The following is a 20,032-nucleotide window of genomic DNA, read 5'->3' as shown; positions in this document are numbered from 1 at the left end:
AGTGGGCTAATTTGTTGTCTTTTTCCATGTTCCAACATCTTTTTACCATGGCTTATGAGTCTTGTATCATCGGGGCTCAAGGTTTGTCACACGGTGGTGTAGGGTATGCTCGACTCAACTTATGCTGGAGGCGGCATGGTAACACTCAGTCACTATATACATTTATACGCAAGAATGAGTTTCAGTCACCAGTAAAGTGGATTGAAAGTACTGATATATGTGAGGGGATGATGTCCCATGTTTGCCAACTGCACCAACTATTGCCTTTGGTTACAACTGTAGGTCTATACGAACCCAAAGCAAGATGATCGAATGATGAAACATATTTACCACGCGTCGAAGCTACCAAGTATGACAAAACGATTGTTGCAGGTGTTTCTCTGAGTCATATCTCAAGCTCACGAGATAGATTAAAACGAGACAACTATAGCCAAAATATGGGGGCAAGATGTCTGATTCACAGCCAGCATTTAGTATAAAAACCACTGGTCCCACAGACAACGGGAACTCAACTTGGAAAGGAACTAAGAACAAAGCTTACAGCTACTGTCCTGAACCAGCTGCAGATCAAAATCTTCAAGTTGCCAACCTCTCATAATAATGTGTGTCCTGAAGTGCACCAAGTACGACTGTACACAATGCCAGCGAGCTATAAGTGACACTGAGCAACTCCAGGAATGTCCTGCGTATAGCCAGGGTATCAAATGCGAGACCACTAATACGTATTCCACCGAGTATGTCTCCGCTGATCAGTGCGAAGTGTGTGAGATGCGTAGGATTGAGGCTGAAGCGGCTGCTACGGCAGAGGAGGAGGAGGAGGCGAAGAAGGCAAATGCGACTTAAGCAGCGATAATAATGTGGATGACTTAAATCAACGGGGCTCTGCCATATACTATGCAATAGAGTGACGAGTGCCCTGGGCTGTATGTCCCTTGAATTGTGCTCTTCTTCACTTCCCATACTTCCTAGATGCCATCTATATCTAAACTGTAACCGTGATGACGTGAACCCCCAACGCCATGCTAATCAGATTACACCTCAAGCCCACTGAGGAAGATAGTACTTGACATTTTCATACACCAGGAACGTGACCCACGTTGCGGGCATCACCCTAACAACACCAGGTACCATACCACGATAGAACCCTCTCAGTCCATCCTCGGTCCATATTCTTACAACAACGCCTCTGATACCCCGACCGAACCGCTCGTCAGCTTGGTAGTTCTGGAGTCTACTCCGGAGTACTTGGTACGGATACGTGACAGCACCAGCGACGAATTTAGACAGACTCGATAATCCAACAGTAGCCTCAGTGGTCATATGCTCCCTTTCGATGCCGTGCCTCTCTCGACGCCGCGCGTGGTACCACTTCTTTGCGGGCTCGTACACGGCAAACTGCACAGCGCCGTGTGATACTCCTATCAGAGAGATGCCCAGGCCACGGTAGAAACCCCGAATGCCTTCAGTCTGAAGAATGGAGCGGGCGCCAGCCAGCATAGAAGGATATGCACCATGAGAACCTCTGTCAGAGGATACCATGCGTACTTTAAGGACCCATATAGGGTTGGTTAACGTAGTCGTTGCTGCGCCCGCCAAAGCGCTAGCGATGAAGTAATCGCCTCCAGAGGGATGTCCTCCAAGCCGACCCTGCCACGTAGCGAGAGCGCGCTCGAAGCGCGACTTGAAGAAGAAGAAAGAGGCCCAACTAGAGGCATTTCCGACAAGATTAGGCGTTAGACCGCGGTAGAGAGAGGCGACAGGGTGAGGAGTAGATGTCAGGGCACGGAGAATGGATACTGTTGTTGGGCGCACAGCATTGGGGGCTGCGCTGCGGTAGACTAAATGTAATTGTCAGACACTGAGATTGTGCGTTAAAGGGGTAAAAGTCAATCAGCCATACTCTGCATGCGAGTCTTGACGACGTCGAGAGGATGAACAGTCAATGTCGCGACAGTACCAGCGCTGAGACCGGCGATGGACTCGATGGTCGCGGGAGAGAGTCCCGCATGGTCCGAATCGGGCATATAGGAAGATTAGATAATTCTATAAGCCGAGTATCATGTTTCGCGAGGGTAAAGAGAATACAAGAGCGCCATGAGGTAGAGTGGTGGTTGAAAAAGTTGAAGGTCGCTGAAATGATTATTCAATATAATATTTCTGCGGATCTCAAAGCTACGGAAGCTCGGCCGAGGCTTCGACGTCACCAGAACAATTCTTACGTCTTCTGCCGCATCAAACCAAAGCTCACACGCTCAAATTTCATCGAAAGAGTATTTTTGTGACAAGATTTAATTATGAGTGGTATGCCCTTATTCTGGGCGTCATAGCGTTGCAAGATGATACATGGTGATTTTTTCACTCATTCATACAGTCGACCCCTCCTCCCAAGCATATCTGCGGTTGTCGTCAAATTCTACCACGCCGTGTCCTAACGCCATGAATGCTGGTGGTAGTTGTCCCTTCCTCCCTTGAATAACATCTCCACATGATAATGTACACTGTTGAGTTTTGTATAGTTGTAGAATGCTCCCTGTTTAGGAGAGAGGAGAGAGAAGGCTAAAGGGAGTCAATTAGTATTGCTTACGTATGCGGTTCGTAGGGATCGATGCATACCGGATGACTGAAGGTCGGGGCTCGCTTCGGGTGTAGCCTGGGATGTATAATCAGTATTGCCGTTGCGATCGCACGTTGTTAATCGAGCTTATTCGTACCGAGATAGAGGATCAGAGGAAGATAGCCACTGTAGCATAAGTCAGTTATCATCCAGCAACAAAACCAAATATCGATGGCATACTAGTGGATGGCGACGCGCGAAACGTCGATGAGCTTGGCAATGCGCTCCTGTGCTAATCGTTAGCGAAGCTGTAATAGATAGATACCTCTCCAAGCTATATCATACCTTGGACTCCTCGGAAAGGGCAAACATCTTGAATGAATCCAAAGAAGCGTAGTTGAGGGACTTCAGAAAGTTACACAACAAAACGAGGCGGCTCGACCGGATGTTTCAAAGCTCAAGAATGAGAATCTCTAAACCGCAGTCGTTTCTGGCGTTGGGGTTACGTTGACGTCTTCCCAAAATTTTTGGAGAGCTACCGGGAGCTGGAAATTCCACCTCCGAACCGTGGACATGCCTGCCCGTGAGCGGAAGAACCTCGGTCGACGCCACATTTTCACCGGCACCTTGTGTGGCTTACGCGACAAGGCTACCTCATACATCCTAACCATCAGCCAAAATTTCTAGAAGCTCCATGTAAAGGTGACAACTTAGGTAGTAGTTCACCTCATCATTGCGGTAGCACAATTTCTGGTCAATTCGCCGCCCTCTTTATTTGTCAAGTTACTTGTACTGTAAGGGATAAAGGTCTCTTCTAAATCTGTCATCATGGCGCAAAATAGGCATTGGTATAGCTCTCCCATCTCATCGAAACGCGACAGCAAAGCTAACTCTTTTCTCAGGGAACAAGACAAGGAGGCGACCGTCTACATCGGCAATATCGACGAGCGCGCAACATCCGCGATGGTATACGAGATCATGCTTCAGATGGGCCCCATTCACAACATCCACATGCCTCGCGATCGTGTTACTCAGACACATCAGGGCTTCGGCTTCGTCGAGTTTCGCACACCCACAGACGCCGAATACGCCGCCAATGTTATGAATGGCATCAAACTTTATGGAAAGAGTTTGCGCGTTAACAAGGCTAGCGCAGACAAGCAGCGTGCCGCCGAGGTTGGCGCCGAGCTGTTTATTGGAAACCTCGATCCTATGGTAGACGAGAAGATCCTCTGGGACACCTTCAGCCGCTTCGGTCCACTACTCACTTCGCCAAAGGTCGCAAGGGAGGAGTCTGGCGCGAGCAAGGGTTTTGGTTTTATCAGCTTTGCCGACTTTGAGAGTAGTGATGCTGCTATCGCGAACTTGCACGGACAGTACATCTTAAGTAAGGAGGTTTCGGTCCAGTATGCTTTCAAGAAGGACGGAAAGGGAGAGAGACATGGTGACGAGGCTGAGCGTGAGCTTGCTGCTCAAGCGAAGAAACGGAACATCGTTCCAGAAGCACAGCCTGTCCCTCAGGCGTTTCTACAACCACCACCTGTTGCAGCTGCACCTCCGGCAGGTTTCGATCCTTCAGTTATGGGAAGAATGCCCCCCGTCGGCGCACCTCCACAGGGCATCCCCGGTGGGTTTGCACCTCCTGGCCGAGGTCCGTCGCCATACAATGCCGGAGTTCCGCCCCCCGGAGCCCCTCCAAGAGGCTCCGTCCCTTTACCACCAGCTCCCTCAGGTTTGCCTGCGCGACCCCCGCAATCACAGGCTGGATACACCAACCCAGCTGATTTCCACCCAGGCAGTTTCAGACCACCCTCCGGTTCTCCGGCGCAGGGCTTTCCAGTTGCTCCTCCGCCCGGATTCCCTGCTCCTCAAGGAGCCCCCGGTGCTACTGGTGCTCCCCCGCCTGGTTTTATGCCTCCTCCAGGCTTCCAACCACCCCCTGGATTCCGTCGGTGATCTACTCTCTTGGCAAAGTCACGATGCATCTGCTGAATGGAGATGCCTTTAATAAGCTCAGGACTCAATCGAATCCAGGACCTTGATTGACGCCGTTGTCACGGCTAAAAAGCACGACTTTGTGTCGTTTCTAATTACCACTTCCTGCCCACAAACAGCTAAGACCAAAGACATGTATGGTCAGGTATCGTGCAGATCTCCACAACCCCCCGAGTCTGATATACAATCATGAAATAATTTCTCTTTTTAAAACATGCGGGAGAACTCCTTGCCATAAACGCCAGCCCTGTGAGCTCTACTTAACCAGGTTATGCTCTCATTCAGAAACTTCCTGCAAATGCATCCTGGGCTTCCCTTGTCGCCCTCGCCCATTCTTGCGCTGCTTCCTCTTCCTTGCCTTGTACTTCATAAGAGTGAGCAAGCATACCGTCCGCAACGCTCTGCCACAAGACATTGCCACTACGATGGGCCTGCTTGGATGCTGCTAGTGCGCTTTTCAGAGCTTGATCGCCAACGACGTTCTCGAATAAGCGGCTGCGCATGATAGCGAGTGTGACGGCTGCGCCTAGTAAATTTTTAGTGGATTTGGATCCGGCCATGGCAGATTGTATGTGCTGCTTTTGTTGATTGAGCTGCTGAGGTGGATCGGTGCTAATAGCAGCCATAACGTTATGCCAAGCAGTCCGTAGGTCGACATTGTGGTGACTCAGGCACAACGGCCTTAGTTCTTCGATCAGATCAAGTGTCGCTCGATCGTCTCGGTGTGATGGATGCTGCATGATCCAAAGCCTGTTCAAACCTGCTAGCATGGCTAACTCGCGATGTGCGGCTTTGACACCAGTTCCCCGCTGGTTTAGATCAAAGTCAGGCTTTTGGAAAGTGTTCATAGCAGCATCCAATTCCCCTGTGCCTTGGTCAAACACTCCCGATAGGTAGATAGCCAGTAAACGCAGGATGCCCTGTGTGGACGGTGTCATAATATCCTGAAGCTTCACGATGTATTGCTTTACCAGGTCCCATCGACATTGACTAGCTGCGTATAGGCCAAGTAAGATGGTAAGATAGCAGTGAGCTTCCAGCCGCCACTCACGCTGCGCAATGGCGTCTTGTAACGAGATGGACGGCCCATATCTAAAACCGGCTGTCACTTTGTCCCCTAGTACATGTCAGTAAAATATCTGGGTAATGAAGCGATGCTACTTACAAGTATCCAGGACTTGCGCGCCTTCTTTCAAGAAATCGACTGTCTGTCGAATTTGTCGACCTTGTAGGCCATGTGTGTTAGGTTTATGCATATTCACGAGGCCTGTCAAAGTGAGACTAGCGACATGTCAGCTAATTTGGTAAAAATGCGTGAAGGAAGGGTGGTAACTTACACAAGGGAATTCAACTCGACTTTGGTCATGAATGACATGACTAGAAAATCCTGTTGAACACCCTCACCGCTTCTAATGATGCCCGCTGTGTCACTACTAATAGTATGACCAGTAGAAGGTTGCTTCTGGACCGGAATGAGAAAGTCGGACTTGACGTTATGCCAATCGGTGCACGCATCCATGCGATCTTGAAGTATTTTAAGCTTATCATGCATCAAATCCATGCCAGAGTGATTGATAGTGCAGACAAGATCCAGGAGTAGCGTCAGTATATCGAGTTGCATGATATGAATCGACGGTTCACACTGATACTTCGCTACTTGAGCAATACAAGCTTGGACTTTTTCAAAGTTGCCATCTTTGGAAGCTTTGAGAAGTGCCAGACCTTCAAGAATGAAGGCAAACACACTCAGGGCATCGTCGCCACGGGAGCTAGCTGTAACTTGGATAGAGCGAATGTTCTCCAGTGCACTGGCGTCAGCTGTCTGGCCAAGCTCCATGTAAAATGATGCCTTCAACAGTCTGAAAGCATAAACCCATTGGATGTGTTTGTAGCTGTGAAACAAGTCAATAGGGGCCACACTCCAGTTGCTACGGAACTTACGTTTCACAGTCAGCGATTTGACGATCAGCTGCATTCAAAGCAGCCTTGTGATTTCGCTGAAATAGGAGTTTCAACCTGATATAATCCATGCAATATTTGAGATCGGCCAAGCCGTTCTGCCAGAGTCGGTCAGCTGTGCAGTACGAAGGTAAGTCAGTCGTCGCTTACCTTTTCGCAGAGAGAGATGCCTTTTGTGACGGCCGTCTCAGCTTCCATTGGGTTTTCTGTCTCTTCTAATACTACCGTGGCGTATCTCAACCGCATCTGTGCTTCTTGGCGCGGAGACAGTCTATTACTTTGCAAACACGCCTCCAGACACGCCAAGCCTGTCGAGATCAGTTTCTGGTACTCGTCTATCCGCGTGGCATTCAGCGACATCGCAACATCATGTACAGAGCCACGGGCCTTATCAAAGCACTCTTCGGCCACTGCCACCATAAGATGGACAGTGTCAAGGGGCCTGCTTTTTGGCGTGCTTGCGGGAGATTTCTTGGTAATACTTGGAGAGCGAGCATTAATCGCTGGTGAGTTGACTACGGATGAGAGAGGGCTCGGTTTTGCCCGGGGAGTGGCCATTTGAGGTTGTGTGTGCGCGGGTTGGTGATGAGATGCCTGCACTTTTGGCTGAGGAGGCGGAAGGGGCTGAGTTTGCGGGCTGCTCAGCATAATGTCCATAGGCTTGACAGTGCCTGATTCGTACTGCGCGTCCCAGTTCGCTGTCTTCCCTGTATGGGATGTAGAACCGCCTTGTGTCTGGTCCATGGTTACTGGCGGAAGCGGTGGCAGTTTTTGGATGTCTTGTAGATTCACATAGACCATCTGTTCCGGTTCTTGCTGTGCAACTGGCTGTTGCTGAGTTGGTTCCGGGACAGGCTGTGCAACCATCTCCGATGCGGGCTCATCTACATCTATTATGATAGGTTCCTGCGCAGGTTGTCCAATTGTCTCTTGCTGCTGTTTGGAAGGGTCCTGGCGTGGCTGCTGGTTCTGTTTTATTTGTCGAGCCTGTGGCTGAGCCGGCGAGGCTATTTGCTTTGGTGCAGGTTGCGGTGATGGCTGAGGGGCCGTCACCTGAGGCTGCTGCTGATAGTGTGTGTGCTGTTGCTGGTATTGTTGCTGTGACGTATGCTGCTGCGAATACTGTTGGTGTTGAGACCGTTGTTGCTGCGCCTGGGGGAGTGAATATCCTTGATTTTGGGGTATCGAAGAAGGTCTTTGCTGCGGTGAAGGGACGTGGTCAGACTGCCTTCTCGGTTGAACGTGTTGTTGAGGCGACGCGACGTGCTGCTGGTACATTTGTTGCTGTTGCTGTTGATGATGATGTGGTTGCTGATATTGTTGCTGGTACATCATATTCTGCCCCCCCGTAGATTGCTGCTGCTGCCAAACGTTCGCTGGAGGTGTATATTGCGCGGCAGCTGGTTGCATCTGGTGTCCTCCATACGCTTGTCCCGCTGTATCGTATCCCTGAAAAGCCGTTTGCATGCCCCCGAACTGTGCCATCTGCTGCTGCTGAAGGTACGTTTGCTGCTGCTGCTGCTGCTGACCTTGCTGTTGGGGCATTGAATAGAACTGCTGCTGATGCTGCTGTTGAGGGTTCGTATACTGCTGGTAACCGCCAGGCATATAAGATGAAGGCGGATTCATGCCGGGCACTGGCAGCGGTTGCTGTGAGCCTTGTTGGCTCTGGCCCTGGCCCTGGCCATGAAAAGGCCTGTAGTTCATGGCCTCTCCTAAATCACTGTGTTCCGCTTTCTCGGTATCGATTTCAGCATTCGATCTGTCGTTTCGTCGCGGTGCGCAGACCAACGCGATTGCGCTTCATGGTCCGTCTTGGTCCGTCGGTGGGTTTACCATTCACGGATGGGGTTTGTATCGGCTCACTTGTCAAACACAACAATCTATAGCACAATCTACCGCGGCTCGTTCGTCCTGCTCGTTATTATCGTGTTTGCTGCGTCTGCGTCTGCGGATTCGATCGTGTTAGGTTTAAACCATAAAACAATGGAAAGGCACGAGTGCGACAGGATCCTATCGCCGTGTCGCAGAGCAATGTGATTGGCCGAGACGGTATGGAAATTGCGGAACTACGAGTCAAACTAACGACTATTCGATGGAACCAACACAACTTCCTCTGAGAGCTTAATCTTAGTGTGATTATTGATATCTTCATTTGCACTTGCCATCAAACATAATAATAAAGAATCATAAGTTAAATTATTCATCATGTGCTGCAATCGTTGCTCGTGACATGCTATTATCTTACACCTTGCGATAAGTTTCTGACATGTCTGCTACTTTTGAACAAACCCCAATGCAATAGATGATCCCTACCAAAACAAAGAAAATCCAAGGCCCATGCGCACTTCTATAACCATACCGCTGTGCGCCAGGGCATGCAAGATCCTCCTCCTTGGGTATTAGAAGACGAAACAACCAAATATGAGAGGAAACTCCAACGAAGTCTGCCCAATGCTAATCCTCCGTTACATATGTAATGATCAACCCATGCAAACCCATTCAGCAAAGACACACCATCGAGCCGTGCGATCTGCGAGTACAAGGCCTCGCCATACACCCTTCTCTGAACACTTGATTATTGTCTCCCAGGTTCCACCATCACTAGCAGTTTCACTGCCCGTGAGACTTCGGCCTCCAACGTGAATACCCTTACGATCCTCCTTCCTCATAAGACGGAGGATCTTGCCTCCTGGAGTCTGGATCGCCAACTTGGCAGGCTTCTTCCCAGCCACAGTGCCCGTAGCTGAGCTTGGGGTCGAGCCGCTAACACTGGACGCATTCATGCTCAGCGCTGAACTGGGGCGGGCGAACGGTATGGGGCTGGTGCCGCCTGGATTAGACGACGGTGTAAGTGCCGATCCACCCAGCGAACTTGGGTGTTGTCTGATGGCAAAAACAAAGGTATTGTTAAGTGCAAGCCTTTGGCACTGCGGCTGAACCACATAGATATCATGCCGCTGTGCGTGAGGAGTTGGATGTCTTGTGACAAAATCATAGGGCGGGTTTTCACCAGTGTGAACAATAGGCAATGCAAAAGCAAGCGGGTGTGGAATATCCTTGATGCTGTGCATAAGGCCTCGCTTGCCCGCATAAATCTTCAAAGTACCTTGCCCTTCATCTCCAGGCAGTAGAGCTTTGACAGTGTATCGCTTTATGCCATTGAACCATTCGGCCTGAGCCAGTGCCCTCTTCTTGACGATATCGCCGCTTTCAAACACATCTCCGTCTGAATCTCTCGAATAGCCTCGAACTTCGACCTCGGCGGCAATCTCCACGTCGCATGGAACACTGAATTTGATATGAACCATTTCCAGATCTTCGATTCGAGTCAATGCAGTATTGTAGTCCACCATCTCGAAACCATTGCGGAAGAAGGGCGCACAAGCGCATGGCAGATTTAGCAGTGTTTCGTGTGCGACAGGTGGTACGATGTGCTGTTGGCTGTGATGCTCTGGGATATGTGTCCAGCAAATCTCCAGTGGCCTGGTCAAGAACCACCACGGATCGGCTGTGTTATTGGCATTGGAGTATAAACCTCGCCGAGGATACGAGGGGCTGGCAAGACAGCAGTCAATCATGCGCCACTCATTGTCAACGACAACGGCATTCCACCAATGGTTGGGTCGTGGCATGATGTTGATTTCAGAAACTTCCCCTGGAGACTTGAGGTAGCCTCGAACGATCTCGCAGTGGATACCGATAGCAGAACACATCTCCATCACTAAGACAGCATACTCCTCAGCGCACGCTCTTTTCGCCTGGATCACCCGTGTTGTGTCGATTTCACCCTCAAAGTCCTCTTCCCAGCAGATCTTCTCGGAAACCCACATAAAAATAGCTCGCAGCCGCTGGACCTCGCTCCTGTAGGGTCGACATACGTATGTAGTGGCAAGTTGGATGGCTGTTATGGCAGGAGGAAGGCCGCTGATGAACCGAGAATTCTTATCAACTTGAGACAAGTTAATCGCTTGGTAGTCGGTGGGTTCCTGGACTGGCTCTCCGTCAGCTCCCTCATCTCCTTCGACGCCCTCATATAGTTCATCGACAGGATTAAGGGCAGGGTGGTCCATCATTTGACATCGTTCGCGGCGCTCAGTCAACTCTATTGTACTGAGCGAATTGGAACGATTCACATCACGTCGGACCTGAACCCAATCAACACCACCACTCAAACCCATTTCTGTTGCAACGTCTCTGTTGGTAGACGTGCTACCCATACCTGGCATAGGCGAAGCTCCAGCTGGCATTGAACGAGCAAAAGGTGATTTTGTCGAGTCCATACCGAGACCACCAGCAACAAGACCGCCTCGGCTGCTCGCGACACCTGTTTTGGCGGTGTCAAATATCTTACGGAAGATGTTCCTCTTGGGTGGTTTTGGTTGCACTAAGCCTCCCAATTCCAACGAAGGATCATCGTGGAAGCCGACCTGGGTCTGGGGACGCTGTTGCGCTGGAGAATCACTTGCATGGCTGCTGTGATAGGTGACTCCTGTGAAAGGAGAGTCCGGTCTATCAATCTCCAAGTCTCGTGCTCCCAGGGCACTTTGTGCACGTTGACGCTTGCCTGAGCGTGCGAGGCTTCCCGCACTAGTAGTACTGAAAGCGCCAGCTGATGTCCCGCTCCACAGGGTCCTTGAAGTGCTCTGGGTTGATGAGCTGGTGTTGCTCTGATTGCCTGATGACGAATTGGTCGAGTTGGTTTTCGTTGTCAATGTGCGGGCAACTCCTCTTCCGATCTCATATGCCGACTTGCGAGCCCGTAACTTTCGTTCAGGCTCAATGGACCGGCCCATAGACGATTTCGGCCGCTCATACGGCATATTTTTAGGGGGCGGAGGAGGTGGCTGGTCATCATCAGGCTCGCTAGTCCTTGAGTTCTGACGATGCATTTGCTGGAACCTCTTTTCCATGCGATCAACATAACTGCTGAGCTTGTCTTCTCTTCCTCCACTCTGATAAGACACCTCTTGAGACGATTCGCCGCTATATGTTTCATACCCCTCATCTTGCGCGATTCCCATCGAGGTTTTAGGCCTGCTTCGCTCCTGGTCCCTTCTAGTTGAACGATGAGACAGCATATCAAATGATTCTGGAGACCAAGGATCGGCAGGTGGCTCAGGTGAAGGAGCTTGGCCAGACCTTCCAAGACCACCACCTAGTACGTCCAATTGCTCCATGACCCCATCCATGGCCTCTCTCAATGGGGAAGGGGTCATACCTCCGGCGGGGGATGGCGGGACGGGGGAGTTCCTGCCAGGGGTGTACGGCGTATACGATCTATCATCGAAAGACCCTCTAGATCCATGCCTGATTGTTGGTTGTGGTGGCTGTGGCGGTCGGTAGGAATTGTTTGAATTTTGCCTCGAGGGTGAGAAGGGTTGGAAAGAGGCATTGGATCCATGGCGTGAGATATCAATAGATCTCCTATGCAGATCGTTGGATCCTCCTCTCGTCATCTGCCGGTGAGGAGGTGGTGGTGGGGGAGGCGGTGAGTTACCTCTATCCTGTCCTCCTCGATAAGGGACTATTTGACGATGGAAAGATGGCGCGGGAGATGGACCTCTTGAAGCATAGCCATAGCTCTGGTGCATCGGAGGAGCAGGAGAAGGTCCCCTTGCATCGTAACCATGAGGAGGAGCTGGTGATGGAGCTCTTGAATGGTGGTAGCTTTGCATTGGCGCAGGTGAAGGAGCCCTCGAGTGGTAATTGTGCATAGGAGCTGGAGATGGAGCCCGTGAGCCATAGTGGTGAGAAGGTGCCGGTGAGGGTGCTGGCGAAGGAGCCCGATGATCGTACGCTTGAGGTGGTGCGGGCGAGGGTCCTCTGTGGTTATACGACTGAGCAGGTGCAGGCGATGGGCCTCGTTCCGTTTCATGAGTACTAGGGGCGAACGAAGCGCCAGAGTTTTGTCGTTCCTTGGGTTTCGGGGATTCTTTGAAGATTTCGGGTTGTTTCGCACTGGTGTAGTGAGGAGCTTTGGCGTATGCTTCGAATGGCTTCCGAAACGTTCTGGATTTTGTTGGTGCAGTACTTGGTGGTGCGTTTGGTACAGGAGCCGGAACAGATTTGGTTGTTGGGCGGAATTGAGAAGGGAGAAGCTCGACAAAGTTGGAAGGGAAAGATCCCACGGTCCTTCGATCTCGGTATAGTCTGCCTACCCACCACGAACCATCACCAGCATTCAAACATTCAATCAGATCTCCCTCGATGAATCCCAGATCTCGTTTCGACTGTTCTCAAGTTAGCGTAATTTGAGATTATAGAGGCGTGGTAACAAACCTCTCCTCCCCATGAGTACACAGCTCTACACCAACATGGGAACCTCGTCGGTAAAGGTGGTGCAGCAGGTGCCATATTGTTGATAGATGATTTCAAGCAGAGACTAAACAAGACCCAGAGTAGGTGGTTTGGACTCGAATAATTCGAGACGGGGCGAAATGAGGATTTATCGGACTGTAGATACAGGCATATCAAACACGATTTTGTCGGACAGGGCTTAACGACCAAAAACACGATATGCGAGGGCCCAAAACGGAGGAGTCTCAGGATGACGGATATGGTTGTGCAAAAGTAATGAATGAGTAATAACAAATGAATCACCACAGATCGTGGAATGTACAACAAGGCAAGACAGAGGCCTCGAGAGTAAGGCTCTTGTAAAAATTAAAAGAGCGCAAGAAGCGTGTTGAAAAGAAACGACGTTTGAAGCTACGCCTGTCAAAAAAGCGGTAGGACAGCCGCGGTGCTCGAGCGTCTGGCGTCACAGCTGAGAGAGGTCGAGGTTGCTAGGGCAACCCGAGATCGGCGGGGGTTGGCGGTTCAGTTGTCCCACGGAAGCTTTGGCCATTTGAATGCAAGGGGCCTTGGACTCAACTGAGACAACAGAAACAATGTTGGATAGAGGGAATCGACCTGCCTGGGCGAGTCACAAAGAAGTTAGCATACCAGAGGGGAAAATCATCAGACAACCAAAAAACCTTTCTTCGGAATATTCTCTTTTTTCTCAAGAAAGGCTGGATCTTGGCTTTTGTAGTGTTCTTCTTCAAGTTCTTAACATGTTACTCCGTACATATTCACTACTAGGTGAGATAAGGCTGATCTGTGATACCCACCTGGTACTCACGGAGCTCATGCATATTTCTTCTTGATCGTATTTTCATCTGAACATTATCGTCAGTCGGAAAAGTAGGCAATGTGCAGCTGTCGTGTCACTCTTCTGTCTATGGTTCAAGTGCCCTACATGAGGGTGGCCTCATTTTTCGCATTGGTAGGCAGTATTTAGATCCAAGTATCAAGCCAAACATTAGAGGGTGGCCCATTTCTACCCTGCGGTCTAGATGCTAAAGTCAACGTTGCTGGGGATTGCAAACGTGCATTGGCCATCCTCCAAACTTGGAGCTGGGTGTGAGGCTGTGGGTGCATGTCCCCATCTCGCTTTAACTGGGGCCCCGTTCTGGTTGCAAGTGTTGCATATCATGAAGATCCTGGGAGCTTATAACAAAGAGGGCTATGATGAGAGACGAGGATATAGCATGAATATAAGGAACCCTACATCATCAAGTCAACACACTTTCTTCGCTTATGCCATTGATAAATTGAAAATTTGCATTTGATATTTAGATATTGCCCATGTCACGAAATCCCATCACCCCAGATACGAAGCTCTCCATACATGAGTAATCCATGGAAATAAAAATATTTCATGAATGGATGCGACAGATCTTCTAACTAAGGTAATTGATAATAGATTTTACTCTCGTGACCATGTCTCTCTACCCCATACTTCTTCTGAGACCACTTTCCTCTTCCAGAATTCATTGACATCAGCAGTCTCAGTCGTTAAGAGCAACATGCACTAGGATGCCTACCAATCTCTTGTCCAAGTTCCAGAGTCTCTCGTGCCTTGAGACGGATGAGCCGTTGTGTTGTAACCTCCACAGCCGGTACCTTACCTTAGTGTGTCGGAGAGCGTGCGAGAAAACAATAGGCATGATAGAAGCAGACATAAACAAGTGAGCATCTGTCATAGCCGATGCAGTGATCAAAAGCCCCGTGGATTTCAGTCATGCAAACTTTTTCTGTCCTAACTAAGAGCCCAGCTATAGAAACAAGCAACCTGGGCACTAAGCAATGTCGCGTACAGGGCATGACAAGCTAAAAGCGACGGGGGGGGGGGGGGAGGATAGCTCCCCACCGAGTGTGGCACGGCCTGCAACGTACCTCAGTGAGAAGTCATGAGAGACAAAGCAGCTGGTATGTGACTCTTTGGCAGAGACGCCACGAACCTGCATTTGCTATATAAGCCCGGAGGGAATACTTTGAACTAGAAAATCACCGAGTCCAGTCCTTTCAATAATTAATTTGAGAAGCTTTCAACAGTATTTAATTCTCGATCTATTGCTTACACCAGTGTCGGACCATCCACTCGATTAGCTGCCCTCTAAGCTCCCGTCTCAAAGTAAACAAAGGGCCTGGGGTTCTATCTGGCTATAGCTTTCGACAGGGTCCGCTTCCCAGACAACCATCCGTCTACCTTGACATTCATCCGCATGACTTTTAATAAACGACGACTCCAACTCATCGCACACGCTTTTGCATCTTGTTAATATTATTCGATTCACTCAGCAGACGGTCTTTGCGCATTGCGTCAATCTCGGGCCTCATCATCAGCATTCTTCATTCCGTTGTCTCCTCTGCCCGAGCAGCGTGAATCCAAATAACGTCGAGACAGTGCATGACGTCAACTCACAATGGCTGACGAAGGCGTTGCTGAGCATTATCAAGTCCTTGAGGAACTTGGCCGTAAGTATCAATATTGGCAGTATCTCTTCACATTAGCTGATGGTATTCTAGGTGGTAGTTTTGGCATCGTCTACAAGGGCATTGAGAAGGCAACTGGCGAAACTGTCGCTATCAAACACGTAAGTCCGAGTCCGATCATTTCGGTTGCCTGATACACGAGCTAACACACAACGTCAACAGATCGATCTTGAATCCAACGATGATGATATCCAAGACATCCAAGCCGAAATCGCTGTTCTGAGCACTTGCGCCAGCTCTTACGTTACCCAATACAAAGGCTCTTTTTTGCGAGGCCATAAGTTATGGATTGTCATGGAATATCTCGGCGGCGGATCCTGTTTGGATCTGGTATGTCTCTCCATAACAATACTCCGACACGAAGTCTCAACTGCTAACTGGAAATAGCTGAAACCCGCCAACTTCAGCGAAACGCACATTGCCATTGTTTGTCGCGAACTGCTACTCGGCATCCAATACCTTCACAATGAGGGCAAGATTCACAGAGATATCAAGGCTGCCAACGTTCTCTTATCCGAGACCGGCAAAGTCAAGCTTGCCGATTTTGGAGTTGCAGCCCAATTGACCAACATCAAATCGCAGCGAAACACTTTTGTCGGAACACCTTTCTGGATGGCCCCGGAGGTGATCCAGCAAGATGGCTACAGCTTCAAGGCCGATATTTGGTCTCTGGGTATCACAGCTATGGAGATGGCCAACGGCGAACCCCCGTTGTGTCACATCCACCCCATGAAGGTCCTCTTTCACATCCCGAAGAATCCGGCTCCTCGTCTTGAGGGCAACTTTAGCAAAGATTTCAAGGACTTCATTGCGCAGTGCCTCACCAAGGACTATGACCGTCGGCCATCAGCAAAAGACCTACTGCGCCACCGTTTCATCCGTAACGCGGGTAAGGTGGAGGCTCTGCAGGAGCTTATTGCTCGTCGACAGATGTGGGATGCCAACCAAAACAGACAGAAGCATCCCATTTACTATCAAGAGACCCTTCAAACTATGACCCCTAAGGATGAGCAGCAGGAATGGGTCTTTGATACAGTAAAATCTGTCGCACTACCTCCCAAGAGGCCGACTATCAAGCAGCACCGAAAACCCTCATCCATCTGGAATGCCGAGGAGGCGATGAAGAAGCTAGATGTCAAGGATGGTCCTCTTGGAGGAACTTCTCCCGCCCCGGGTACTGTTAGAAAGTCAACGGTCCGGCGAGCGCCGTCTGTCGCTCAAGAACCATCAATGCGGCCGGGTTCTCCCCGGGGTTCCATCGCTCCTAAGAGACCTCTGCAGCCAGACATGTCGTTTGGCAATTCTGGATCGACTATGCGTCTTTTCAGAAGAGTCCCTTCAGATGGTTCAAATGGGAGTCAAGGGAACCGACCAGTCTCCCTCGACGATGTCTTCTGTGACGAAAACCTTCCCCGTCCTACCACAACCCCTGTCGAACCCTATGGCAAAGAGGCTGTACTGGGGAGACGTTTGTACAACAAAGCTGTGGAGCCTTCTTTGGCCGAGTTGCATGCTCAAACGTCTGCGATGCAGAAGCGAGAAGCGCTGGCTAAGTTATCTGATGCTTTCGCAGCCTTGGACGCAGTTGATCCGGAGGGGGCCTATCACCTTATGACGAGCATGGTATCATCAATCTCTCAAGATAACAAGCTCAGCGCTACGATCCTTCGACAGCCTGCGCAGAAGATTCCTGGTGACGGCACCCCGCAGGGTACTGTGATTGTCAAGAACACCACCCCTGCGTCGAGTCCAACTAAACTCGTCATGGCTTCAAACAATCCTCATTTGCGCAGCCATCGACGCCGTCATGCCGATACTCCCACCATGTACGAGAAGAACTTTGACCCTGAGAAGTTGGCCACTGAGAACAAATATCCTGGTCAAGAGGCCAGATCGGGCATGGAGCATTGCAAGCAGTTATCCGACGTGCTCTACTCGCGTTGGGTAGACGGTCTTCGAATTCGATGGCCCGCTGTCTGATTATCAGGCGTGCTTAGCAGGGATGCACGATTTAACATGGCAGGCAGCACTGCGCCTTACATGTTGTACGATTCGTATGCAGTTTCTTTTGCTACTCATTTTGCATTGTTTACCTTCCGGAGGGAAGATAAAAGCGAGTCTTCGAGTGGCAGCCGTATTTTCATCAGCACCTGACGACCCCAGTCTAGCATGACGCTCACGATATAACGATATGTCGCGGATGATCTCATTGACCCGGTCTACTAGTTTGGTTTTCCTGTTTTTCTGCGAGGTGCGTGGGGCGTTGTAAGGATTGCATTTAAGAACATGGATGGTACGGAGGCAACTCTTGTTTTAATCTTTCATTGCATTGCAGCTGTTTCGATATTGGCAGGTAGACAACTAGATGCAGGCACAGCCTAGACTTGTTAATTGACCACAGCAAGAATCTGAGTATAATGCATCCAATATCTCTATCCAATAATCTAAGTGACAATGACGACCTTTCCTCAATGACTGTATCGTGCACAAGCCAGCTCAAGATTCATTAGGAAGCATCGCTAGGCCCAAGAGCCAACTTAATTCTCCAATTCTTGAACTCATCAGACAAGATATCGCCGTGACCTGTCTCCTCCACCTTGAATAGCTCGATTGTTGGTGACTGAGGCTCGCGTCTTATTCTCCAAACGCCCTCATCGTTTATGTTCTCTGTTAGCCCTTTTGATGAAGCAGATTAGCCATTGGCCCCATTCATAACTGTTAGCAGGACTTACACTCTAAGAAAGTAGCGGCAAAGTTGACACACATATCGGCGTTCCATTTGGGATTTGGATCGGCATTGACCATATCGGGAATACGATGCGTTTCCATCTCCCTCGCCTCCACCAGAATACCATCCTGCGTGCGAAAACCGACAACAATGCGTGGCACACCGAGAAGGAATGACTGTATCCAGTACTTCATAAGCTTACGTTTGAAGTTCTCCATGCCGCCCGGATTGCGAATCTCGGCTGATGTCTTGAGTTCAACCCAGTTGATGGGGCCGCCCTTCTCTTCAGGTTTGGAATCCCAGACTGTGGAAATGTTAGTTGAGAAAAGGAGAACTGAAGGACTCGCTCACTGGCATCAACTTCGCCACCAAGACATAGAACAGATTTGCCGATACCCGTGCGGACGACAGAACAATATTGAGCTTTATTATTGACGACTTCGTTCTCTCGATTTTCGATGAACTCGCGGGATGTTTCTGCCCACGGCGCCGGCAGAGTCGACAACGTTTCAAACTTGTATCCTAGATTACGATGTGAGCAACCGTAACGTACATTTGAAACAGAGACACACACCCCAAAACTGCATGACTTCTAACGGTGGTCCTCTTCTTCGTTTGTTGTTTCCCTCATTTGATCTGGAAGCGATCTTGTAGGCGTTGTTCTCCTCGATGAAGCTTTATGAATCAATTTCAAACATCAACATCTCTGGGACTGGTTGGACTCACATGCAATCCTGCGTGCTCGACTTGTTAGTGGTTTGCTCTTAAGGACGGGCATATCATCTTTCACCTACTTGATACAAAGTGGCATTCATCTCGAAGCTATACATCGATAAGTCAACGAGGGAAAGAGAGCAAACCGCCGGCAGAGACCTACCCATCCATCTGGTCGAAGGGTGCGGCCATAATCTATACCTGGAGATTAGCTCGTGAAGTCAAACCATCCATGGGCAAAGTAGTCGAACCTTTGTCATCATGCCTCTCCATGTGACAACGTTAGCGTCAATCTTCTTGCCCGTTTCTTGTTCGTGTGCAGCGATAGTCTTGAGGAGACTGTCAAGGTGGTCGTCTCCAGTATCGTCCAACTTCTGAAATGTGTCAAAGCCTTTGGAGAGGTCAGCCCCAAGCTGTGGTGTGTAATAGTACTTGAGAGATGAATCGTCTAGGTGAAACTCATGGTTGTCGTCGTATGAGAAGCAGGCAAACTCCTGTGAAAGGTTTAGTATAAGCCATGCGGATTAGCTATAAAATGGCTCGCTGTATAGGATTGCACCTTTGGTCTTTTGACAGGCTGACTTGCACCAGCAAAGCGGCCGATGGGTTGAACCGAAAACCGCGCCGACATGATTCTCAATAGAGAAGACACCTGTCTCATTCGACGACAATGATATGGCGATGTCCAGGTTCGACTAGTACTTTTAGCGTTTATGGATAAGATGAGGGCCAGAATTCGCGTGAAAGGCAGTTTTTACTGTGGCACTTTTGTCTTAATGTACCTACCTACGTTGAAGGAAGTCTGAACAAGGTGTGACGCTACTGCTCAGGTGTCCCGATCAAGTTCAAGGGGATGGGGTTTTAGTGGAGGCTTGCAGCGACCTTGTTGTGCCTTGCTTTAGCGCTTACACAGCTCCAGGTTCAGGAGCCGCAACTTGACCACTAATACAAGTGCTTTATAAATACCAGCCTACTAACTTACCAACTTGAATTTGCTTTGAGACACCAAGGCTGCAAACAAGAGAGTTAGTATACCAGAGTCCTAGGTTACACAGTTATTGGATGCTTCGGTTGAAGACCTAAGATAGATGCATGCCTGCTTGCTTACTGTGTTAAGACCAAACGACATGACATCAAGGTAAGCTGCGTTGTTTGGGGCCAAGTAATGTAGAGCAAATGTGAGGAATATAAAAAAACAGGCTCATTGTTTCCTGTAATTGACGTAGAAAAGCCACATAATCGTTCAGACCTCGCCTCGG

The 20,032-nt window shown here is 49.7% G+C and overlaps 5 protein-coding genes across 5 annotated transcripts; 2 read left to right on the top strand and 3 right to left on the bottom strand.

The window, feature by feature from the left end:
* Nucleotides 1-1,038: 1,038 nt before the first annotated feature.
* FSUBG_5011 (FAD carrier FLX1) lies at nt 1,039-2,024 on the bottom strand (the record flags this gene model as incomplete). Its single annotated transcript, XM_036683063.1, has 2 exons — nt 1,039-1,838; nt 1,901-2,024. The coding sequence occupies 2 exons, from the start codon at nt 2,022-2,024 to the stop codon at nt 1,039-1,041; spliced, it is 924 nt and encodes a 307-aa protein (XP_036539490.1).
* Nucleotides 2,025-3,382: 1,358 nt separating this feature from the next.
* FSUBG_5010 (spliceosome-associated 49) lies at nt 3,383-4,510 on the top strand (the record flags this gene model as incomplete). The annotated part of the gene is made up of 1 exon (XM_036683062.1): nt 3,383-4,510. The coding sequence occupies one exon, from the start codon at nt 3,383-3,385 to the stop codon at nt 4,508-4,510; it is 1,128 nt and encodes a 375-aa protein (XP_036539489.1).
* Nucleotides 4,511-4,830: 320 nt separating this feature from the next.
* Nucleotides 4,831-12,865, bottom strand: FSUBG_5009 (SH3-domain protein; the record flags this gene model as incomplete). Its single annotated transcript, XM_036683060.1, has 8 exons — nt 4,831-5,666; nt 5,715-5,830; nt 5,887-6,441; nt 6,491-6,606; nt 6,659-8,270; nt 8,871-8,965; nt 9,007-12,741; nt 12,791-12,865. 8 exons carry the CDS (start codon nt 12,863-12,865, stop codon nt 4,831-4,833), a joined length of 7,140 nt encoding a protein of 2,379 aa, XP_036539488.1.
* Nucleotides 12,866-15,261: 2,396 nt separating this feature from the next.
* FSUBG_5008 (STE STE20 YSK kinase) lies at nt 15,262-17,311 on the top strand (the record flags this gene model as incomplete). The annotated part of the gene is made up of 4 exons (XM_036683059.1): nt 15,262-15,313; nt 15,365-15,432; nt 15,494-15,661; nt 15,719-17,311. The coding sequence occupies 4 exons, from the start codon at nt 15,262-15,264 to the stop codon at nt 17,309-17,311; spliced, it is 1,881 nt and encodes a 626-aa protein (XP_036539487.1).
* Nucleotides 17,312-17,837: 526 nt separating this feature from the next.
* FSUBG_5007 (RAI1-like protein) lies at nt 17,838-19,404 on the bottom strand (the record flags this gene model as incomplete). Its single annotated transcript, XM_036683058.1, has 9 exons — nt 17,838-18,007; nt 18,064-18,363; nt 18,411-18,581; nt 18,634-18,734; nt 18,786-18,805; nt 18,854-18,881; nt 18,937-18,968; nt 19,025-19,267; nt 19,333-19,404. 9 exons carry the CDS (start codon nt 19,402-19,404, stop codon nt 17,838-17,840), a joined length of 1,137 nt encoding a protein of 378 aa, XP_036539486.1.
* Between the last annotated feature and the right edge of the window lie 628 nt (nt 19,405-20,032).

The sequence above is a fragment of the Fusarium subglutinans genome, assembly GCF_013396075.1.
Source record: "Fusarium subglutinans strain NRRL 66333 chromosome Unknown NRRL66333_c0000045, whole genome shotgun sequence".
Lineage (NCBI taxonomy): Eukaryota > Fungi > Ascomycota > Sordariomycetes > Hypocreales > Nectriaceae > Fusarium > Fusarium subglutinans.
Note: the sequence above shows the minus strand (reverse complement) of the source record. Positions and strands in the feature narration are given on the sequence as shown.